The sequence below is a fragment of the Natrix helvetica genome (assembly GCF_964273705.1).
Source record: "Natrix helvetica genome assembly, chromosome: 2".
Lineage (NCBI taxonomy): Eukaryota > Metazoa > Chordata > Lepidosauria > Squamata > Natricidae > Natrix > Natrix helvetica.
This window is the reverse complement of record NC_138552.1, coordinates 109684635-109702417: the sequence shown is the minus strand read 5'-3', so window position 1 is coordinate 109702417 and position 17783 is coordinate 109684635. Positions and strand designations below refer to the sequence as shown.

At 42.5% G+C, this 17783-nt stretch overlaps 1 protein-coding gene and 1 long non-coding RNA gene across 2 annotated transcripts; one reads left to right on the top strand and one right to left on the bottom strand.

Annotated features, from left to right (window-relative positions):
- The first annotated feature begins 201 nt into the window (after positions 1 to 201).
- Positions 202 to 17776, top strand: NOP2 (NOP2 nucleolar protein). Its single transcript, XM_081941507.1, has 16 exons — positions 202 to 411; positions 2686 to 2731; positions 6230 to 6303; positions 7813 to 8054; positions 8731 to 8774; positions 8899 to 9050; positions 9906 to 10105; positions 10631 to 10720; positions 10803 to 10890; positions 11004 to 11144; positions 13845 to 13984; positions 14274 to 14363; positions 15852 to 15974; positions 16060 to 16157; positions 16259 to 16389; positions 17216 to 17776. The coding sequence occupies exons 1-16, from the start codon at positions 306 to 308 to the stop codon at positions 17548 to 17550; spliced, it is 2100 nt and encodes a 699-aa protein (XP_081797633.1). The 5' UTR covers positions 202 to 305; the 3' UTR covers positions 17551 to 17776.
- LOC309386305 lies at positions 4283 to 6221 on the bottom strand. Its single transcript, XR_014174390.1, has 2 exons — positions 5492 to 6221; positions 4283 to 5146 (listed from the first exon to the last, which is right to left on the bottom strand). It is a non-coding gene; the product is annotated as an uncharacterized lncRNA (long non-coding RNA).
- Positions 17777 to 17783: the final 7 nt, after the last annotated feature.

Here is a 17783-nt window from a genome sequence, read left to right as displayed (position 1 = left end):
GAGTCTCCAACCTTGGCAACTTTAAGACTTGTGGACTTCAACTCCCAGCGTTCCTCAGCCAGCTGTTCACAAGTCTTAAAGGTTGGAGAGCCCTGCACCAAAGCATTCGCACTCACAACCTATGAATCAAAGAAAGCGGCAACCAACTAACCAATCACAAGGCCGCAGAAGTAAGCGGAGGCGGGAGAAAAGAACGGCCAATGAGGCTTGTCCGAAAACGGAAGGAAGTCGGGATGTTCACAGAGGGGGCGGAGCTTACCCACGTGTCTCACTCCACGCCAAAGCGGAGGCCTTCTCAGTAAACCATGGGGCGCAAGTTGGACCCGACCCGGCAGGTAAAGCGGGGGCCAGGTCGGAAGGCCCGCAAGCAGCGTGGGGCGGAGGAAGAGCTCGCCCGCTTTTTGCCGCCCGGTAAGTCCCTCTGCCAGAACTTCGTGCCGGTGGACAACGTAGTCATTAGCCTACGATGATGGTTTTAAAAAAAAGTTAATCTGGTGGCACCTTTTCTGTCTAACCCATTTTCGAAGGCATCAGCTTTCATGACACGCGATTCATCTGTCCCACGCATGAAGTGGCTGGGCTCATGGAGGGTTCGGGTGGGGAATTAAGGGTTAGTCGGAGATCGGCTGGTACAGGTGAGAAAGATTGCAAGCATCTTAATGGATTAGCAATTGTATTGGGTTAAATCCCTTTGGGTTTGTTGCAGCCTTCTGAAATAGACGAAAAGTCTCTGATATGGAGTCCTTGGTGTTCCCTGAGTTTACTTAATTGTCCTGTGGACATTTCGTTACCCAACCAGGTAACCTCTTCACAGCACTTCCCGTATGGTGGCAGCCTGGGTGATAATGAAACGTCTGCAAGAAAACAACCAGGCTCAGGAGTATCAAGGACTCCACAATTCAACCCTGAGCTACATAGATTCTCCTCTATTGAAATCCCACAATTTCTTAGTGGATGATGCGTTCAAACTCCTGCTTTTCGAAAACAGTCACTTTGAGATTTGCTGCAGAGTGGCCTGGTAGCTGAGATACCCTGATATTAATTTGTCCTTGTTTTGAGTTGTGATGTCTAAGAATTTATAGGCACATATTTGAGATCTTGGCTCAAAACAAGGACAAGGTAAATATCAGGCAGGGCATCTCAGCCCATCTATAGCAGGTTTCAAAGTTACTGTTTTGAAAAAAGTAAGACCTTACTTCATTGTTTAGAAAAGAAAATGCTGAATTTATATACATCAAATAGTTCTGGTAATCTCAGATGGTTTCAGCAATGGTTTTGATCATCAACCTCTTTTTAATCCCATCCCCTCCATGGCCTCACCCCAGTTTAAATTCTATATCAGTTTAGCCTTTCTGTGCATTGGATGAAGTGAGCTACAACTCACAAAAGTTAATGTTTTTGCTAAAATTTATTAGTTGGAAAAACTGCTAGCAAACTCCTGGTTTTTCTCTCAGGGCTGGGCACCTAGATGAAACAAAATAGGTTTCAGTTCTTCCCCCTGGCCTACAGTTTTTAGGAATGAAGATTGAAGTGGACTGTTTTTTGGTGGATAGCGCATTACAATCCATGAAGCACAGCCTTTTTTGCTATGGTGCCATTCCGGCACTCCACTAGCAAGTTGATTTTATGAGCTCTTTTTTCCTGTATTTGATTTAGGTGATTAAATATTCAGAATTTTGCCTGTTGGTGTGTTTAGTCAGAATTTAGGTTCATGTTCCTAATATTGTTCCATACGTGTTAAGGAGATAGCTGTGTTCAAATCTGTGAGCTCAAGTGCAGGGTTACCTTTGGGTAGGGCACTAAACTTCAAACACTGTATTTCATGTAGCGAAGCAATGTCTCTGCTTTCCTTTTTAGGCTAGTTGTAAGAATTCTAAGGCTGGCTGTAGTACAGTACTTGAAAACATTTGTTGACATGTTTCTATTGAGAATGAGATAAACTTCCTGCTTCCTTGCTTTCTTTGTATTTGTGTGGAACCAGAATTCTCTCTTGAACAAAAATCTCAATTTTTGTTAATGTAAAAAGAGGCCATTCAAAAAGTTATGAGGGAAAGTGTTTTCTGTTGTATGGGTGTATATTTAAGTTTGTGCTGGGGAGGGAAGAGGTATGGAAATCAAACTATGTTATTTACCAAAAACATGTATCTTACTAAATCAGTAGCAAGATACTTCATTTTCTTGCTGTAAACTTGGATATACCATTTGATGTACATTTTTTTTCTTCATAAGAATCCGTTTTCAGTATTTAATCAATTACATGACAACCACACTAAACCCAAATGCCATATATCCTTCATTATGAAAGTCCCCAATATTTTGAATAGAAATCATCTCAGAGAAGGCTCTGGGACTTTTGCAGATATTTTCAATTTTATGTGGAGGACTTGAGGCAATAGGATCTTTTGGTTCTATTTTTCCATAGATGTGCATTTTGTAGTTTGACAATTTTTTAAAAAAACGTTTGTTGTTTTTTGGCATTAAAAGTCTCACTTTTCTGGTCTGTCAAATTCAGATTTGTTTGTATCAGCTTTCCCATAAGATCTGAAAAGTTTGTGGGTTGTAGATTATCTACAAAAGTTGATAACCTGAGAAACTTATTGGTCTTCAAATGTCATGAAGGTTTTTTTGTATTTCTTACAAAGATTTTCCCTTCTTGAAATGTGATTTGGTGTTTTTTTTCCCCAGCACTTGATGACAATGCAGCAAAACTTTCCAGTCATGCCCGACGAAGGTTAGTTTACATTCAAACATATTTCGCGGTGTCTTTTTTTTAATATGCCTGCCTATTGGTAAAAATGTTTTCAGGTGATAATTGGATTTATTATACTGGTAATGCTTATTATTTTTAAATTACCATATTGTGCATTGATATCCTAAAGCTGTGATGGCGAACCTATGGCATGCGTGCCCGAAATGGCACGTGGAGCCATGTTGCCTGGCATGCGCCACCCATTTCTCTTCTGGGTTTCTGGTGCGCAATCGCACGCAACAATCAGCTGGCCTTTGTGCATGCAGCAGTGCTGGAAACTGGAAACACACACATACACACATAAGTGCTGAGTTCCCTCCCCGCCCCTGCCCCCATCCTGATGAAGCAGGTAGGCTGACCATCACAGACACTCTTTAATGGGCAACGATCCCAGCATTCCATATCCAGCTCTTTGATATATCTTAACCGCTTCTGGTTTAGTCAGATTCTGGCCTTTGAAGACCGTGTTGATGTGAGCGGGGAGCCGGGTTAGTTTACTTTACTGCACTCACTTCCTCAGCATGGGGAAGGAGGCTTTTTTCTAGGCAGGACAAAAGTCTTCTTCACATAAAAGTATGGAATGTCATGAATCGCAGTATGAAGGGTTTCATCAACCTTGAGGTACATTTGGTTGTAGCCAAAAGAACCCCCAATATAAGAAGATACTAAGATACTTTGAAGATACTAAAAAAATGTAAATATTTACAATTTAGTGCACAACACATCTGACACTTATTGCTAGGACATTTTCAATGAGATATCAGGAGTGCTTTAGTTTAGACTTGTTTTTTTTAATGCTAAGTTTAAATCCCGAGATGAGTTGTCCCTGAACCATAGTTCCTATTTTTCCTAAAGTGTGTAGATTAGCATTTGAAATTAATGCTAAGTTACTACATACTTAGTAGAACATCCTCTAGATCTCAGGTAGTGCTTGATCAGTGCTCAGAGCAAACCATAAGATTAAATGTGATCTTTTATGCCAGGGGGTCAAATTGCATCGTCACATTGCCGTCACATGACGTGTCATGACTTTTTCCCCCTTTGCTAAAATGGGGGTGGACGTGGCTAGCGTGTGATGCATCCGGGCCACAGGTTTGACACCCCTGTTTTATGCTATTCAATTTTATGTAGCTTTGTGATACATGTATCTGCAGTTACATATAATTGTGTTACATATTATGTAACACAATTATGTACATATTATGTAACACAAATACATACCTATTTCCCTGGCTCAACTGATAAGGAAGCGAGCCTGTGGCTTAGTGGCTAAAACTCCTGCCTAAGATATAATACAGCCCAGGTTCAAATCCCAGTAAGGGTATGGCTAGCTGATGAGAGCTAATTAGCTCGAAATAGATCTATACTAGTCTCCCTTTATTTATTTATCAGTACAAATACAACACACACACACACACACACACAAGCTGTGATATGAGGCTTGAATGAAAGTAATGCCTTCATCTCTATAACTTTAACATGGGAGTATTTTAATAAATGAAGCAGAAAAATAATTTTTGCAATCTTTAGGGGTTTTTGTTACCTATTTTTATTTCTGCTTATAATTACTATTTGCTGCACATTTCTCTTCATATGAAATGCCAAATGTGACAGCCATTTATCTTTGATTCACCTATTGTCCTTAATCAACCTCACCTTCATTAACTTTTTCATGTGAAACTCATCAGTTCCTGCCACAAGTTGCCTGCTTTGTTCTTGATCGCACAAGTCAGTTCTTATTGGTTCACCATGTTTACATTTTTGGTCCAGTGAAGTTTTACGGACAAGCTTCTTAAAACTGTCAGGAAAGAGCTCCATACTTTGTCTCTTCAACCAGTCCTTTCCACCTCTTTTGAGTCACACAGATATCCACCAAGGTATTCCTTTAATTTTGGGAAAAGGTGGAAGTCACATGTGCTAGTCTAGTCTGTACAGATGATGAAGTAAGATGGTCAGATTTAATTTTGCCATTGCTCATGAGGTCTAAGGTTTATGTTGCAGCAAAATATCCTTTTTCTGCTTACAAATTATGCTTAATTGCTATTTCAAAGTTTTCAGTATTGCAACTTGGCAGTCTAGTTGATAGTAGCTTTTATTCAAGGAAATAAAAGTGATTATCATCAGAACCATGAGTTTTCCTGCCAATGCCTGAATTTTGATTTTTTTTTTCAGGTGAAACCTTTTGACTATATTCATAGACTAATGTTTCATTTCTGGGTCATAATGATGAGCCTGTGTTTCATTGCATTCACAGTGCAATGGAGAAATTCCTCATGATGTGACAGCAATTGCAGAAAGAGTCTGCAATTCAGAGTCTGTGATGAGAATTGCTGGCAAATTTAAACTCTTGAAGCTTTCATTTTTCACCAGCACGCAAGGAACCCATCTTGCATCAACCTCCTGATTAATAAGCGGCTGTGCCCTTGTGACAGAGCCGAGGTTGAGACAGCGGAGCATGTCCTTCTGTTTTGCCCTATGTATAGCGCGGACAGATCTAGGTTACTGTCTCTTCCTGAAATCGTCCCTTCTGGTCCTGATGGCTGTGATTTGTATGTGCATTGCCTTGGGGATGTCTCCTCGTACAACACCTCTCAGGTTTCCAGGTTTTTCTTGAGAGCTGTGACCATTAGAGGAGAGAGCTGTAACCTCCCTCAGTTGGGCTTTTGGTGACTGGCTGCTGTGCCTCTTTTGTAGTGGTCGTGTTTTGGTCTGTGACTGTAAATAAAGTATTATTATATTAACCTTCTGATATCGAAGAACATCATATAATGTGATACAAACCTTTCTGTGAAATACAAATTTAGCAGCAACTTCCCTTTGAGTGATCTGCCAGCTCTCCTTCATTAATTCATCAGCCTTTTTCTCATGTAGAACCTGTTGGTTTCTATCACAAATCCTCCCTTGTTCTTGATCATACAAATAGGCTCTCTTTAGATCACTATCTTTAGATTTTATTTTTGCCATTAATGCACAGTACTCATGTCAGAATAGTTATCATGATAAACAACCTGCATATAGTTGTGGAATTTTAGTTGGAGAGACTTTTTTGGTAGTCAAAAATTCAATCACGGTGCATTGCACTGTCAAGTATTCATTGCAGGTTTCTATTTCACAAACCGTAGCCACCTAAACATTTTCTCACAGCAACTTCCCAACAAATGAAGTGAAAGAATTGATGCTAAAAAACACACACACACACATCAGAGCTTGCAACGCATCAGTCCTGCCATCTACTGATGACCTATAATATTGGAGGTGCTGCTTTTCATTCAACCCAGTTTTTTTTTAATTAGGCTTTTTAGCAACAGTTGACACAATTTTCCTGAAATAAGCACCTCCACCTATTTATAGCAAATGTGAAGAATTTAAAACGGCAATAAGGGAGAACCAACATTTTTTGTTCTCAAACTGTTGTTTTGCTACTGATTTTTACTGTCTTGGACATGGTAGCTTTTTATTCATTCTTCTATTTCATTTTAGAGCTGCAAAAAGACGGGTTAAATCTGAGCAACTGCAGAAGAACAAGAATGTCCCCAATCACCAAAATGTGACAGGTACATTGATAGAATCAAAAAATATATTTCGTTAAGCTTATTTAGGCAGGTTAGTTGGAGCTGTTATTATTCAGGGTTTACAATTGATGGATGTAGAGCAGCAATGTGCTTTCCCAACTTTGTATCGTCCTAATTCAGGAGACTAGGAAGGAGATTCCACTTCAGACACTGGCTAGTATTCAGAAGCTGGGTTCTAGTGGGACAGTGTAGGCAGAAGGAGGATGGGATCTGTCCTTTTCTTCCTCCAGGCCCAACATCAGCTTATTGCAGTCTGTTCATGTCAGTCGCTTGGACCCCCAGGGACTCAAAGGCTCATTCTATGTCATTTATAAATCTTTTTAGAAAACTTTCCTTTTCCCACCCGATAAGAATAACCAAGTGTTCTGTCCTCGGCAGATACAAAAAGATTAACAAACCAACGTTAACAAATTGTATAATGCTCTACATTCTCAAATGTAAGTTTGGTAAATGAAAGCTATTTTTGTGCCACTTGGTACTCCTATTCGTTTACCACCTGTAGACTAAGGGTTATTTAGCAATTCTATTCAACTAATCAGCAGAACTTTAGCAAGATTGATCACTTGGCATATATAATCTTAGTCCAAATGAAAGTTCTGTGACATATACATTAAGGAGGATCAGGATTCCTCAGTTAAGTGCAAAAAAACCAAAATAGGAATGGTTTAAAAGTAGTCGAATTGGGATTCAGTTACTGCCCTGCTGGCATTGATTTGCTTGGAAATGTGACCACATCACATAGCAATGGCAATCCCAGTATTCTCTGTTGCCATCGTTAACTGAATCCCGCTAGTTATTAGGCGAGGACCCACTTCAGTCTTGGTCCTGGCTTGGTCCCTCCCAGCCCCGAGCTTCAGTAAGATAAAGGACAAAATGTCTCTTCCTCAACTCCCTTCATCTGCCTATGCCCTATGTCCGTGATGGCGAACCTATGGCATGGGTGCCCGAAGTGGCACGTGGAGCCATGTCGCCTGGCACGGACGAAGTCGCCCATTCCTCTTTCGGGTTTGTGGCATACATGCACGCGTGACAATCAACTGGCCTTCCTGCGTCCGGCAGTGCCGGAAACTGGAAGAGCTTGTCTTCCGTTTTCCAGCATTAGCATGCATGCCAGCTTGCTGATGATCACACGTGCATGCACGCCAGTAACTGGAAGACTAGCTAGACGGGGCACATGTGCATGCCGGAAACAGGAAGTTAATTTTCCGCCGCACGCATGCCCTCCGAGCAGGTCCTTTTCCGGGTTGCAGCTCTGACGAGCACGGAAACCATCACTGCCCTATGTCCTCTGCTACACACACCCTTCATCTCTCTCCTGCCTTCTGACAGCGCAGCTACCCTGCCTTCATTAGCCCCGCCAACCTCATCTGACTTTCACCATCTTTCTCTTTTCATTCTTCACCATCTACATGAGGTGAAGGACTGTGCTCTAAAGGATGCAGACAAATTCATTGTAGTTGTCTCACAATGTTCTATTGTCCTTCTTGGCAGCTAAAAAGAAAACACTCAAGAATGCAAAGAAGGGGGAAAGTTCCCCAGAGGGGAACAAGCCAACTAACGGCAGCACTGATGCGGCCATGCAGCTCTCTTCCCCTGCCTTAAGGAAGAAAAGGTCCAGGACCGAAGAGAGTGAAGAAGACAAAGAAGATAGCATGGCTTTCAGTGATGAAGATGATCTAAGTGAGGATGAGATTATGGATGACTATGGAGTTGCTTCCTCTAGTGATGAAGAGGTAAGAATATTTGGCAACAAGGCTTTTTGGTGGCTGTTACTCAGATAGATGGAAATATTCCTTATTTATTAAGGTGGAAATTCTTGTCATTGTCTCTTATTTGAAATTTGTGTCTCTGCTCTGTCTCTTGGGCCATTTTGTCCCTGACATAGGATTTTTAATGAGGCTCTCCTTCTATTTTGGTTTGGGTTTTTTGTGACTGGTTCTACTCCGTTCTAATGTCACCATTACAGTTTATAAAAAGGTAGCTGCGTTCAGAGAATGAGTACATATTTTATATTTTTTTAAAAACCCACAGATGGGATTCTCTTAAGGCAATGGTCCCCAAGCTTTCGGGCACCAGGGACTGGATTTGTGGAAAACAATTTTTCCACGGACCTGAGGGGTGTGTGTGTGTGTGTGGTTTCACATGCTACCTAGCCCCTGTGCATGTGCAGATGAAGCTTCACTCACTTGCGTGGCTTGTTTCCTAATGGGCCACAGCTCGGGGGTTGGGGACCCCTGCTCTAAGACCACCCAGATTTGGGAAGCCTTCTTGATCTAATTAAATGAAATTGATGTTAATGTACCTTCCCTTCCCATTCCTTATATTGTAGATCTGCATTATTTAGAGTGGGTGGGGAGAGGGTACTCCTGGCCTTTGATTAAGTGGTTCTTTGTGTGCTTTCACCTTCAGCTTCTGCCCATAGAACGAGCTGCTCGAAAACAAAAGATGGAAGGGTGAGTTAATCCATAATATTTAATTTGGGGGAATGGCTGAGCCTTCCCCCCCCCCTTACAACCGATCCAATGTTTCTCCTACTCTATGTGTCCCCTTGCAAAATGGTTTTCTTCTGGGTTGCAGGCAGGACATCAGTGAGGATGACAGTGAGGATGAGACACCACCACCCAGCCAGAGGATAGAGCAAGAAGAAGAAAAGGATGCAGACCTGCAGCTCAACACGGAGGCAGAGGAGTGCTTCGTGCTTCCCAGTGGGCAGGAGATAGAGAAAGAAGATATCCTTATCATGGTGGACCCAGAGAATATTAAAGGGCTTGTCCAGAGTTGCTCTGTGCCTCTTCCTGAGTCTTTCCCTAGAGATCCCTTTGTACGGCGCAATTTTGTTACAGGCGAGGTTTCCCAACCTTGGCAACTTTAAAACACATGGACTTCAGCTCCCAGAATTCCCCAGCATGGCTGGATGGGGAATTCTGGGAGTTGAAGTCCACCTGTCAAAGGAAACCCTTGATTATAGTGTCTGTATGGTGAATTCATATAGACCCCTTAATACTCTGTTAAACTTTCCATAAAAGGATGGCAGTCCTGAATTGCTTTCTTGGAAGAGAGCTTGGGCATCAATAGCTCTCTAAAACATTTCAGTTCATTGTCATTTTACGACTGTTTTTAAATGAGATAAATATGCAATAAGTAAATGAATGTGGTGTGGTTATAGTGGGACACACTTTCGCAATCAGTTTGTATTTTGGATGGTAGAATATGAAGGTTCAAAGTGCAAATTAAGCTTCAACTCCTAATGTTGCCTTTTGGGGATTCGAAGTACTTTGCTTGTAACTTTTATATTTGTGCAAGAGGACCAAACTAAGTACTGGGATTACCAAATCTGGACTGCAAAAGAATATTTTTTTCTGTCAACTAACAGTCTTGGTTTGGATTTGTGTAATCCTAACTAGTGGTCCCTTGTTTGGTAAATTCCAGCTACTCTTAGGCGTGAAGAAGTTGCTGATGGAATCAATAATCTCTGGAGTCTGTACTGCAAAAGGCTGAGTAAGCTATTAGTAAAATAGCTTGGTATTTTATCTGACTTGGTATAAGGCAGTTTAATTTGTGGTGGTTCCTTAATTCCTTTTCACCTGCTCAGCCTCCTGATCTCCAACTGATTCATCAACGTATAAAAGATAACATGGAGGTGCTTCAGGATTTCAGTTCGAAGCGAGAGGAAGGACGCTCAAGGCAGGAATATTTATCCCTTCTGCATCAGGATCTTGCCGCTTATTACTCTTACAGTGATTTCTTAATTGGAAAGATGACAGAACTCTTCCCTCTGTCTGAGGTACTATTTTTCTAGAAAGATTTTTAGTCAGAAACACAAAAATGTGGCTGCAGTCAACAACAGACCTGAAATCTTGGCAGATAATTATGTTGGTGCCAAAAAATTTTCAGTCTTCAATTCCTTTTGTTTGTAAGTTTCACTGTATTGACATGCAGATCAATGTGCACACTTAATATTAGCGCAGATCTGCTTGCTGCAAGAACTCCAGTATAATTGTAAATATTCCTCTTCTTCCCTGCCATCAAAGCCTCTCCCCACATAATACTAGTTCTGGCTGACAAGATGCTTTTTGCCTTTAGATTATTATCGGGAGACTAAGAACTGGTCTTGGTTTCTTGCATAGCATCAATTGACAAGAACAAAGAATTTGCAGTTTTGTCCTATTCACCTCTTTAGATAGATCCGTATTCTTTAAATCAAGTGTCAGCTCAATTACTTCTACCCCATGGGGGAAAAACAATGGGTGTATAACCACTGCTTCTTGATGAGGAAAAATTCCCATTCTTTCATTCTGCCTACTTTTAGCTGGTTGAATTCTTGGAAGCCAATGAGGTCTCTCGACCAGTGACCCTCCGCACCAATACACTGAAGACAAGACGCCGTGATTTAGCCCAGGTCTGTACCTGAGCATCCCCAGCTTTTTTCTCTCCTCTTTTGCCATGATTGGAAGAGCTAAACTGCCTCCTTTGTGTTGCAGGCCTTGATAAATCGTGGAGTGAACTTAGACCCTTTAGGAAAGTGGTCAAAAACTGGGCTTGTTGTTTATGACTCCTCTGTACCTATAGGTGGGTACTCCCTTCTTCTCTTTCTCCCCCAAATCCTGCCTGTATACATGTGCTCTGCCATTGCTTTCCTTGTCTTTATCCCTTTGGTTTTTCCTTTTATTCCCCTCTCTTAGGTGCCACCCCAGAATACTTAGCTGGACACTACATACTGCAAGGTGCTTCCAGCCTTCTCCCTGTTATGGCTCTGGCCCCTCAGGAGAATGAGCGCATTCTGGACATGTGCTGTGCCCCAGGAGGCAAGACCAGTTACATAGGTACTCATGCTTGTTGGGGAAGAATGGGTTCAAAATTCCCCATTTTGGAGACTGCCCACCATCAGTGCTGCTCATTACTCTCCATTAAAAGACAGGCTCCTTCTGAAGGTCTACTTCTCCTCTGAAGACAGAAATTGTCATACCCTTCCTTCTGTAGGAACAGTTGTAGGTTTCATATTGGTTTAGTTGAGTTCTTGCAACATAGCTCTCACTTGCAGGATAGGCAGAAAGTTCAAAAGGTTAAAAAAAAAAACCCAAGTAATAAGATCTGGGCTTACTCTACACCCTCTGATTTCTCTTTCTCCCAGTAAGAGAGCCAGATGAAAACAAGAATAGAAATAATGCCAGGAGATCCAGTTTTAAATCCTTTGACAGAGTAAAGTATAGCTCCATGTTTCCGTGGACTTCCATAGAATTGGTTCTATGTTCTGTGTTCTTTCCCAATTTCTTCCTTTATTGTTAAATCCAAAGGTAAAACCCTGCTATCACAGAAATTAGAAGAGTAACACTTTGTTTCCCTGTGTAGCTACCATTTTATTTTTTATTCTTGAGGGGGAATGTTGAGGATTCAATGGGGGCAGGGATAGAGATATCCTGAGTTGACAGAAAAGAAGAAGCCTGTTAATATTTCAGCCGGACTAGTATTTGAATGCCTGCAATAAACACAGAAGTGCATATGGTGAATTAAAGAATATTTCTGGTTCTGTTCCCATTCCATTTCCCTAATCCCTGGCTTGAAGTGAAAAAATTTTCACTTATTTCCTGGAATTTAGTAGAAATGTCATGGAGAATTGGACTTTATCAAGGTCTCTTAATGTCAAACAGAGGGTATTTAAATTGATATACTTTCTTCTTCAGTTGTTGCTGCCCCACATGGCATGGCTAGAGGGGAAGTGTGTGCTTAAGTATAGTCTTTCCCTCCTTCCTGAGGTAATTGTTTGGTATGAACCAGCGCAACCAAGGTTTAGGTTCATTTCTTCGACTTTAGCGCCTTTGTCTCATTTGAGGCCACTTGTTGTCCATCCCACTAGGTCAGGGGTGTCCAAACTTTTTGCAAGGAGGGCCAGATTTGGTGATGTGAAAATGTGTGGGGCCGATCACTCAGCCTGACATTCTTTGAACCCTTAACATTAAATGCGAATTAACTACCGTATTTTTCAGAGTATAAGACGCACCAAGATTTTGAAGAGGTAAATTAAAAAAAAAGTTTTTGCACTCTCCCCAAAACGGCCCATTTTTCGTGAAAACGGGCCTTTTTTTTAAAGGGCATGAATAGCCCTTAAGAGGCTTCTAGAGTACTCCTGGGGGCTGGGGGGGGCAAAGTTGAGCAGAAAACGGCCCATTTTTTGCTCATTTATGCCCTCCACAGTCCTCAGGAGCACTCTGAAAACCTCCTAAAGGCTATGCACAGCCATTTTGGTGAAGGGGGCAGAGTTTTGGGAGGCAAAAAATGCTGTATTCAGTGTATAAGGTGCACCCAGATTTTTAGCCTCTTTTTTGAGGGGAAAAAGGTGCAACTTTATACTTCAAAAAATACGGTATTTTATGAAAGACTAAACAAATAACTCCAGTGGGGAGAAGAGGCTGCGGGCCGCTTGCAATTTGAAAAAGGGCCGCATTTGGCCCCCGGGCTGCACTTTGGACATGCCTGCACTAGGTGAACCAGACCAGACAATCAACTTCACAGGAAATCTGAAACTACTTTGATTGAGATTGGCATAATAACAGAGTCTTGCAAGTCTGTGCTATCTATTTATTTTATTTGTGAAACTTATTTACTACCTATCTTGCCATGGGGCTACTCTAGGCAGCTTACAATAATAAAAAAGGTAGAAAAGGAAAGAAGCTCAAACAGAAGTAAATTAATAGAACAATAAAATAAACAATGACAAAGGAACACAAAAGGACAATACATCAAAGTGATAACCACAAAGATAAGTGGGTAGAGAGGAGAGGGCAAGTGGGGAGGTAGAGTCTGCCATCAGTCCAGAAGCCTCCACCACTTGGAACCACTTGCCCTCTGCTCACCCATTTGGTCCCCCAGGCCAACTGGCAGATCTTTTGTCCTCTCCCTTCTTCTACTCCTGTGAAATAGGGAGATCTCTAAATCCCTTCCAAATGTTATCTATCGTGGACTCTTGACATATTTCACCTCTCGTTGCTTTGGTAATGAAGCCTGCATATCCTGGTCATCCTCCTTGTTCTCTGCATTTCTCATAGGAAGTAGCGTTAATTTGCCTTTCCGTTTTGTTTATTAAACCAGTGTTTTTCAACCTCGACAACCTTTAAGCCGTGTGGAGTTCAGCTCCCAAAATTCCCCTGCCAGCCTTCAAATGCCATAAAAAGACAGTTGCCACCCTTGTTGCCTTGGTTGTTGCTAAGTTGTTTCATTACTAGCAGCCTAGAGGGAACTAAATGTCATCTCTGGCTTTAGGGAAGACATGGAGAAATCTTGTCCTCAACCAACTATTTTTAAAGATGGTCTAAGGAGTTTAGAGCTGTGCTGGGTAACCCGCAAAGAAGGCTACTTTATAGGAAATGCAAGCAATTTTCTCCATTTTGTACAGAGGAGAAAAATTTTGCCTATGTAGGAAACTCCAAAACAGCATATTGTGTGAAAGGAAGGGAAGCCTCTTGGGAGTTGCTGCATCATTGCTGCAAAGGCAGCCCTGACGCCCACTTTTCTCTTCTGCCCGGCAGCCCAGCTGATGAAGAACACAGGGGTGATACTAGCTAATGACAGCAATTCTGAGCGTTTGCACAGCGTGGTGGGAAATATGCACCGCTTAGGAGTTACAAACGCTGTTGTGAGCAACTGCGATGGGCGCCAGTTTCCTAAGGTATGCTGCTGCTGAGGACATTGGCCCCATGTGTCTTTTGGGATGAGGGGCACCTTCTTGGGGTAACTGTCGGGCAAAGCTGCCTCAACCTCCCCCTTCTGGGCAGGACTCGTGCCCAGGTTGCTGAGGAGGCCAGGGAGGACCAGGCATGGCTGGTTTGCCTTCTGCTCTGTGGGGAAGACTGGACTTCAAAAAAAGAGTTTATTCTTCAGCTATTAAGCTGATCAAATCAAGAGCAGGTAGAATCGAGAGAAAGTTCCTTCTAAGTCAATTTTTCTTCCATCTTAAGGTGCTGGGTGGATTTGACAGAGTCCTGCTTGATGCTCCCTGCAGTGGCACTGGTGTTATTTCAAAGGATCCCACAGTCAAAACTAATAAGGTAAATTTATTCATTCTCACCACATGAAGCACAGCACTATCGGAATGGGCACGCGGAGTCGCTCAGAACGATACAACCATCCTTCCTTCTGATAAATTGCTACAAGCTGGACCGAGGTGCCTCTTTTAAGGGTACCTGAAAGAAGTGAGAGGTTTCATCAGGTCAGGAGTTAAAGCTTTTGATCTGTCCCTTGGAGGAATTGGTCATGGGACTAAACAGTGTGAAAGGTCCCCACTGGGTTGGTTCAGGTCTGGCATATAAATGAGATTATTTCAAAGAGAATTTCAAATAATTGGAAGTTGCGGAGTAGCCTGAACTCTTGTGGATCTCCAGAGTATATTTAGAACCCTGATAATAAAATGTATGTTGCTGAATAAAACTGGTTTTAACAGGTTCAAAGGGTATGCCCGTATGCTGAATGAACAAAGGCAACCAGAAGAACAGAAAAGTTTTATTTTATTTTTGAAATAATAGTCTGAAAAGAATTGGTTTGAATTACTTGTTGAGACGAGTGGCTATAGAACTCAAAATAAATTTTTAAAAGTGACAACACACATTCTGGCAAAATGAATGCTTTGACCAAATTCCTTAGAAACCCCTCCAGAAAGCAACTCCCCAACTATGAGCACTATCCATGCAATCCGCTTCTGCCCACATTCTAGACCCGTGATGGCGAGCCTATGGCATTGCCCATTCCTCTTCCGGGTTTCTGGTGTGCATGCACAAATGACAATCAGCTGGTCTTTGTGTGCAGCAGTGCCAGAAACCCAGAAGAGCTGGACTTCCATTTTCCAGCATGAGCATGCGCACCGGCTAGCTGATCGGTGCATGTGTATCCAGTGCGCGCAGGCCCCCTGGGCAGCTCCTCTTCCCGATTGCAGCCGAGATGAGCGCACTGTTCTACAGCAGTGATGGAGGGTGTGCATGCACGCGTGGCACTGAGTGCCAAAAAGGAAGCACTTTGCCGAAAAGGAACGCCGAGCGCTGAAAAGGGAGCGCCCGCCTGGGCTGCAACCAGGAAGAGGAGCTGCCCAGGGGGCATGCATGTGCCAGAAACTGAAATTCTGATTTCCAGCATGCGCTTACATGCCAGCCAGCAAGTTTTCCGGTTACTGCCGTGCTTTTGCACATGCGCCAATCAGCTGGCCTGTGTGCAAGCTCACACCGGAAAATGGAAGACCAGCTCTTCCAGATTCCAGCACTGCCACACCCACAAAGGCCAGGTGATCGTCACCTGTACATGGACACAAGACACCTGGAGGAGGAACAGGCGCACTGCCGACATGGCTCTGTGTGCCACTTTGGGCACGCATGCCATAGGTTCGCCACCACCGTTCTAGACCCTTGCTGATGGTAAAAAAGCCACTGAAAAATACAGAGTTCAGTCCCCCCTCCGTCTGCTGGTGGAAAGTTGGTGATCTCCCCTTTTTTTAAAAAAAAGTCCTGAGATTTGCTTCTATTAACATTCAACTTCCTGTCTTCCTTCAGGATGAAAAGGACATTTTGCGCTGTGCTCACCTACAGAAGGAGTTGATCCTCAGTGCCATTGACTCTGTTAACGCAACCTCTGAGACCGGGGGATACGTTGTGTACTGCACTTGTTCAGTCATGGTAGGTGTCTGTTTCATTTGCTGCCTGCACTGACACACTTTTGTTCTGCTGGAGACGTTGACCCACCTCTGCTCTGTGGTGACAGGTGGAAGAGAACGAGTGGGTGGTGGATTATGCCCTGAAGAAGCGCAACGTCCGCTTGGTGCCAACGGGTCTGGACTTCGGCAAAGAAGGATTTACCCGGTTTGTATGAATTCTGAAAAAAAAAGTGGGACAGTGGACATTCATTCAAATGCTTCGGGGATTGGAAATGCATCACTTTTTCTTTGCGTTTATTTATCTAGGTTTAGGGAGCGTCGTTTCCATCCGTCCTTGAAATCCACACGCCGTTTCTATCCTCACACCCACAATATGGATGGCTTTTTTGTGGCCAAATTGAAAAAATTTTCCAATGCCATTCCTAAACCTCAGAAAGGTAATGAATCTGAGAGCTTGCCTTTTTCAGAAACCTTATTTTGCTAACAAACCACACCCGCCAGGAATCATAAACCTGAAAATAAATTAACATCTTCAACCAGACTTGCACTCCTTTGCTGGATTACCCTTCCTCTTGCTGTCCACAGAATCTATTCAGTTGAGTAACAAGCCTTTATTTTGAGGTGGACCTGAACAGTACCTAAATAATTGCTGGGAAAAGGGCTAAAGAATAGAAACCAAGGAGAAAATTAAGTATGTTGGGGAGATTGTGAATCTCACACCTCACTATTATGTTAATGTCAGAAGTAGATACTCTGCAGTCGATATTTGGGTTGAGATACATAACCTATGGAGGCAGGCTGCTATACATGTTTAATTCAGACAAGTATTTTGCTGAGCCCAGGAAGCTATTGTGCAGGGCCAGAAAATCTCCTTTGCAGTGTAGGCCAAGGATGCCTTTTTCGATCCAAAGCCCTCTTGCCTGCATTAGACCCAAACGCTGCACACCTTTACAATAATATGTGTAAATGAATTTGACATTTTACAAACGTGTTCCAGTGAAGCTAACTCTTAAAGTAAATTAATCAACTGTAAATTACTGCGTGGTTTGAACATCCCAATACCTTTCTCTTAACAGCAGTGAGGAAGGTGCAGTTTAAATTAAAATGAGAATTGGGTTGTATACCACCTCTTCTCAGAACTTTAGTAATAATCGGGACCCAGAAATTTCCTTTTAAAGATGTTAAAACCTGAAATAAATTAAAAACTGAAAACGTTGCAATCTGATGGCTGCTCCTAATCTAACTTTATTTTTTAACTTCTAGATGAAGTGCCCAGTGAGGAGCTAACAATGCAAACAGTAAAAGATGGATCTGCTCCAGCTCCAACTGAACCTCCACCTAAAAAGAAAAAAGATCGAGAAGGTAAAGCCAGTCCGCAGCAGGCTTCAAAGCAAGAGCTTTCAGCTGCAGTCGCAGCCAGGAAGGAGGCTAAAGGAGAGCTGAAAGCTAATAAAAAGAAGAAACCGCTTGCTGCCTCCAAACAAAGCAATTTTCAGAAAAAGTCCAGACTCTTGAATGCTGCTTGGCCCTCTCCTGGAGGACTAAAGGCTAAGTCAACTCCCAGAAAAAAAGGCAGGGTACAACAAAACCCACAGTAGAAGGAGGCCATCATTTTTGATACACCATGGAATAATTGCTGGCAATTCTGGGGTGACTGGTGGGAGATCTTGACTACCAAAATAACGTTTCCTGGCAAGACTTGTGCAAAAGTGATCAGGCATTTCCCCTTTGCACTTGAGACGTTTCATTTATTTTTAGCCTGTTGAAGGCCAAAGACTATTTGTATGAGACCCCTACCTCTCATTAAACTTTTCCTTGATTTCATGATGTG

Excerpts from the sequence above, each read along its gene's own strand:
- NOP2 (XM_081941507.1), top strand. The coding sequence starts at position 306 with ATGGGGCGCAAGTTGGACCCGACCCGGCAGGTAAAGCGGGGGCCAGGT. Across the intron at positions 6,304-7,812 it reads CAATCACCAAAATGTGACAG|CTAAAAAGAAAACACTCAAG; the intron begins GTACATTGATAG and ends CCTTCTTGGCAG. Across the intron at positions 11,145-13,844 it reads AGGCAAGACCAGTTACATAG|CCCAGCTGATGAAGAACACA; the intron begins GTACTCATGCTT and ends TCTGCCCGGCAG.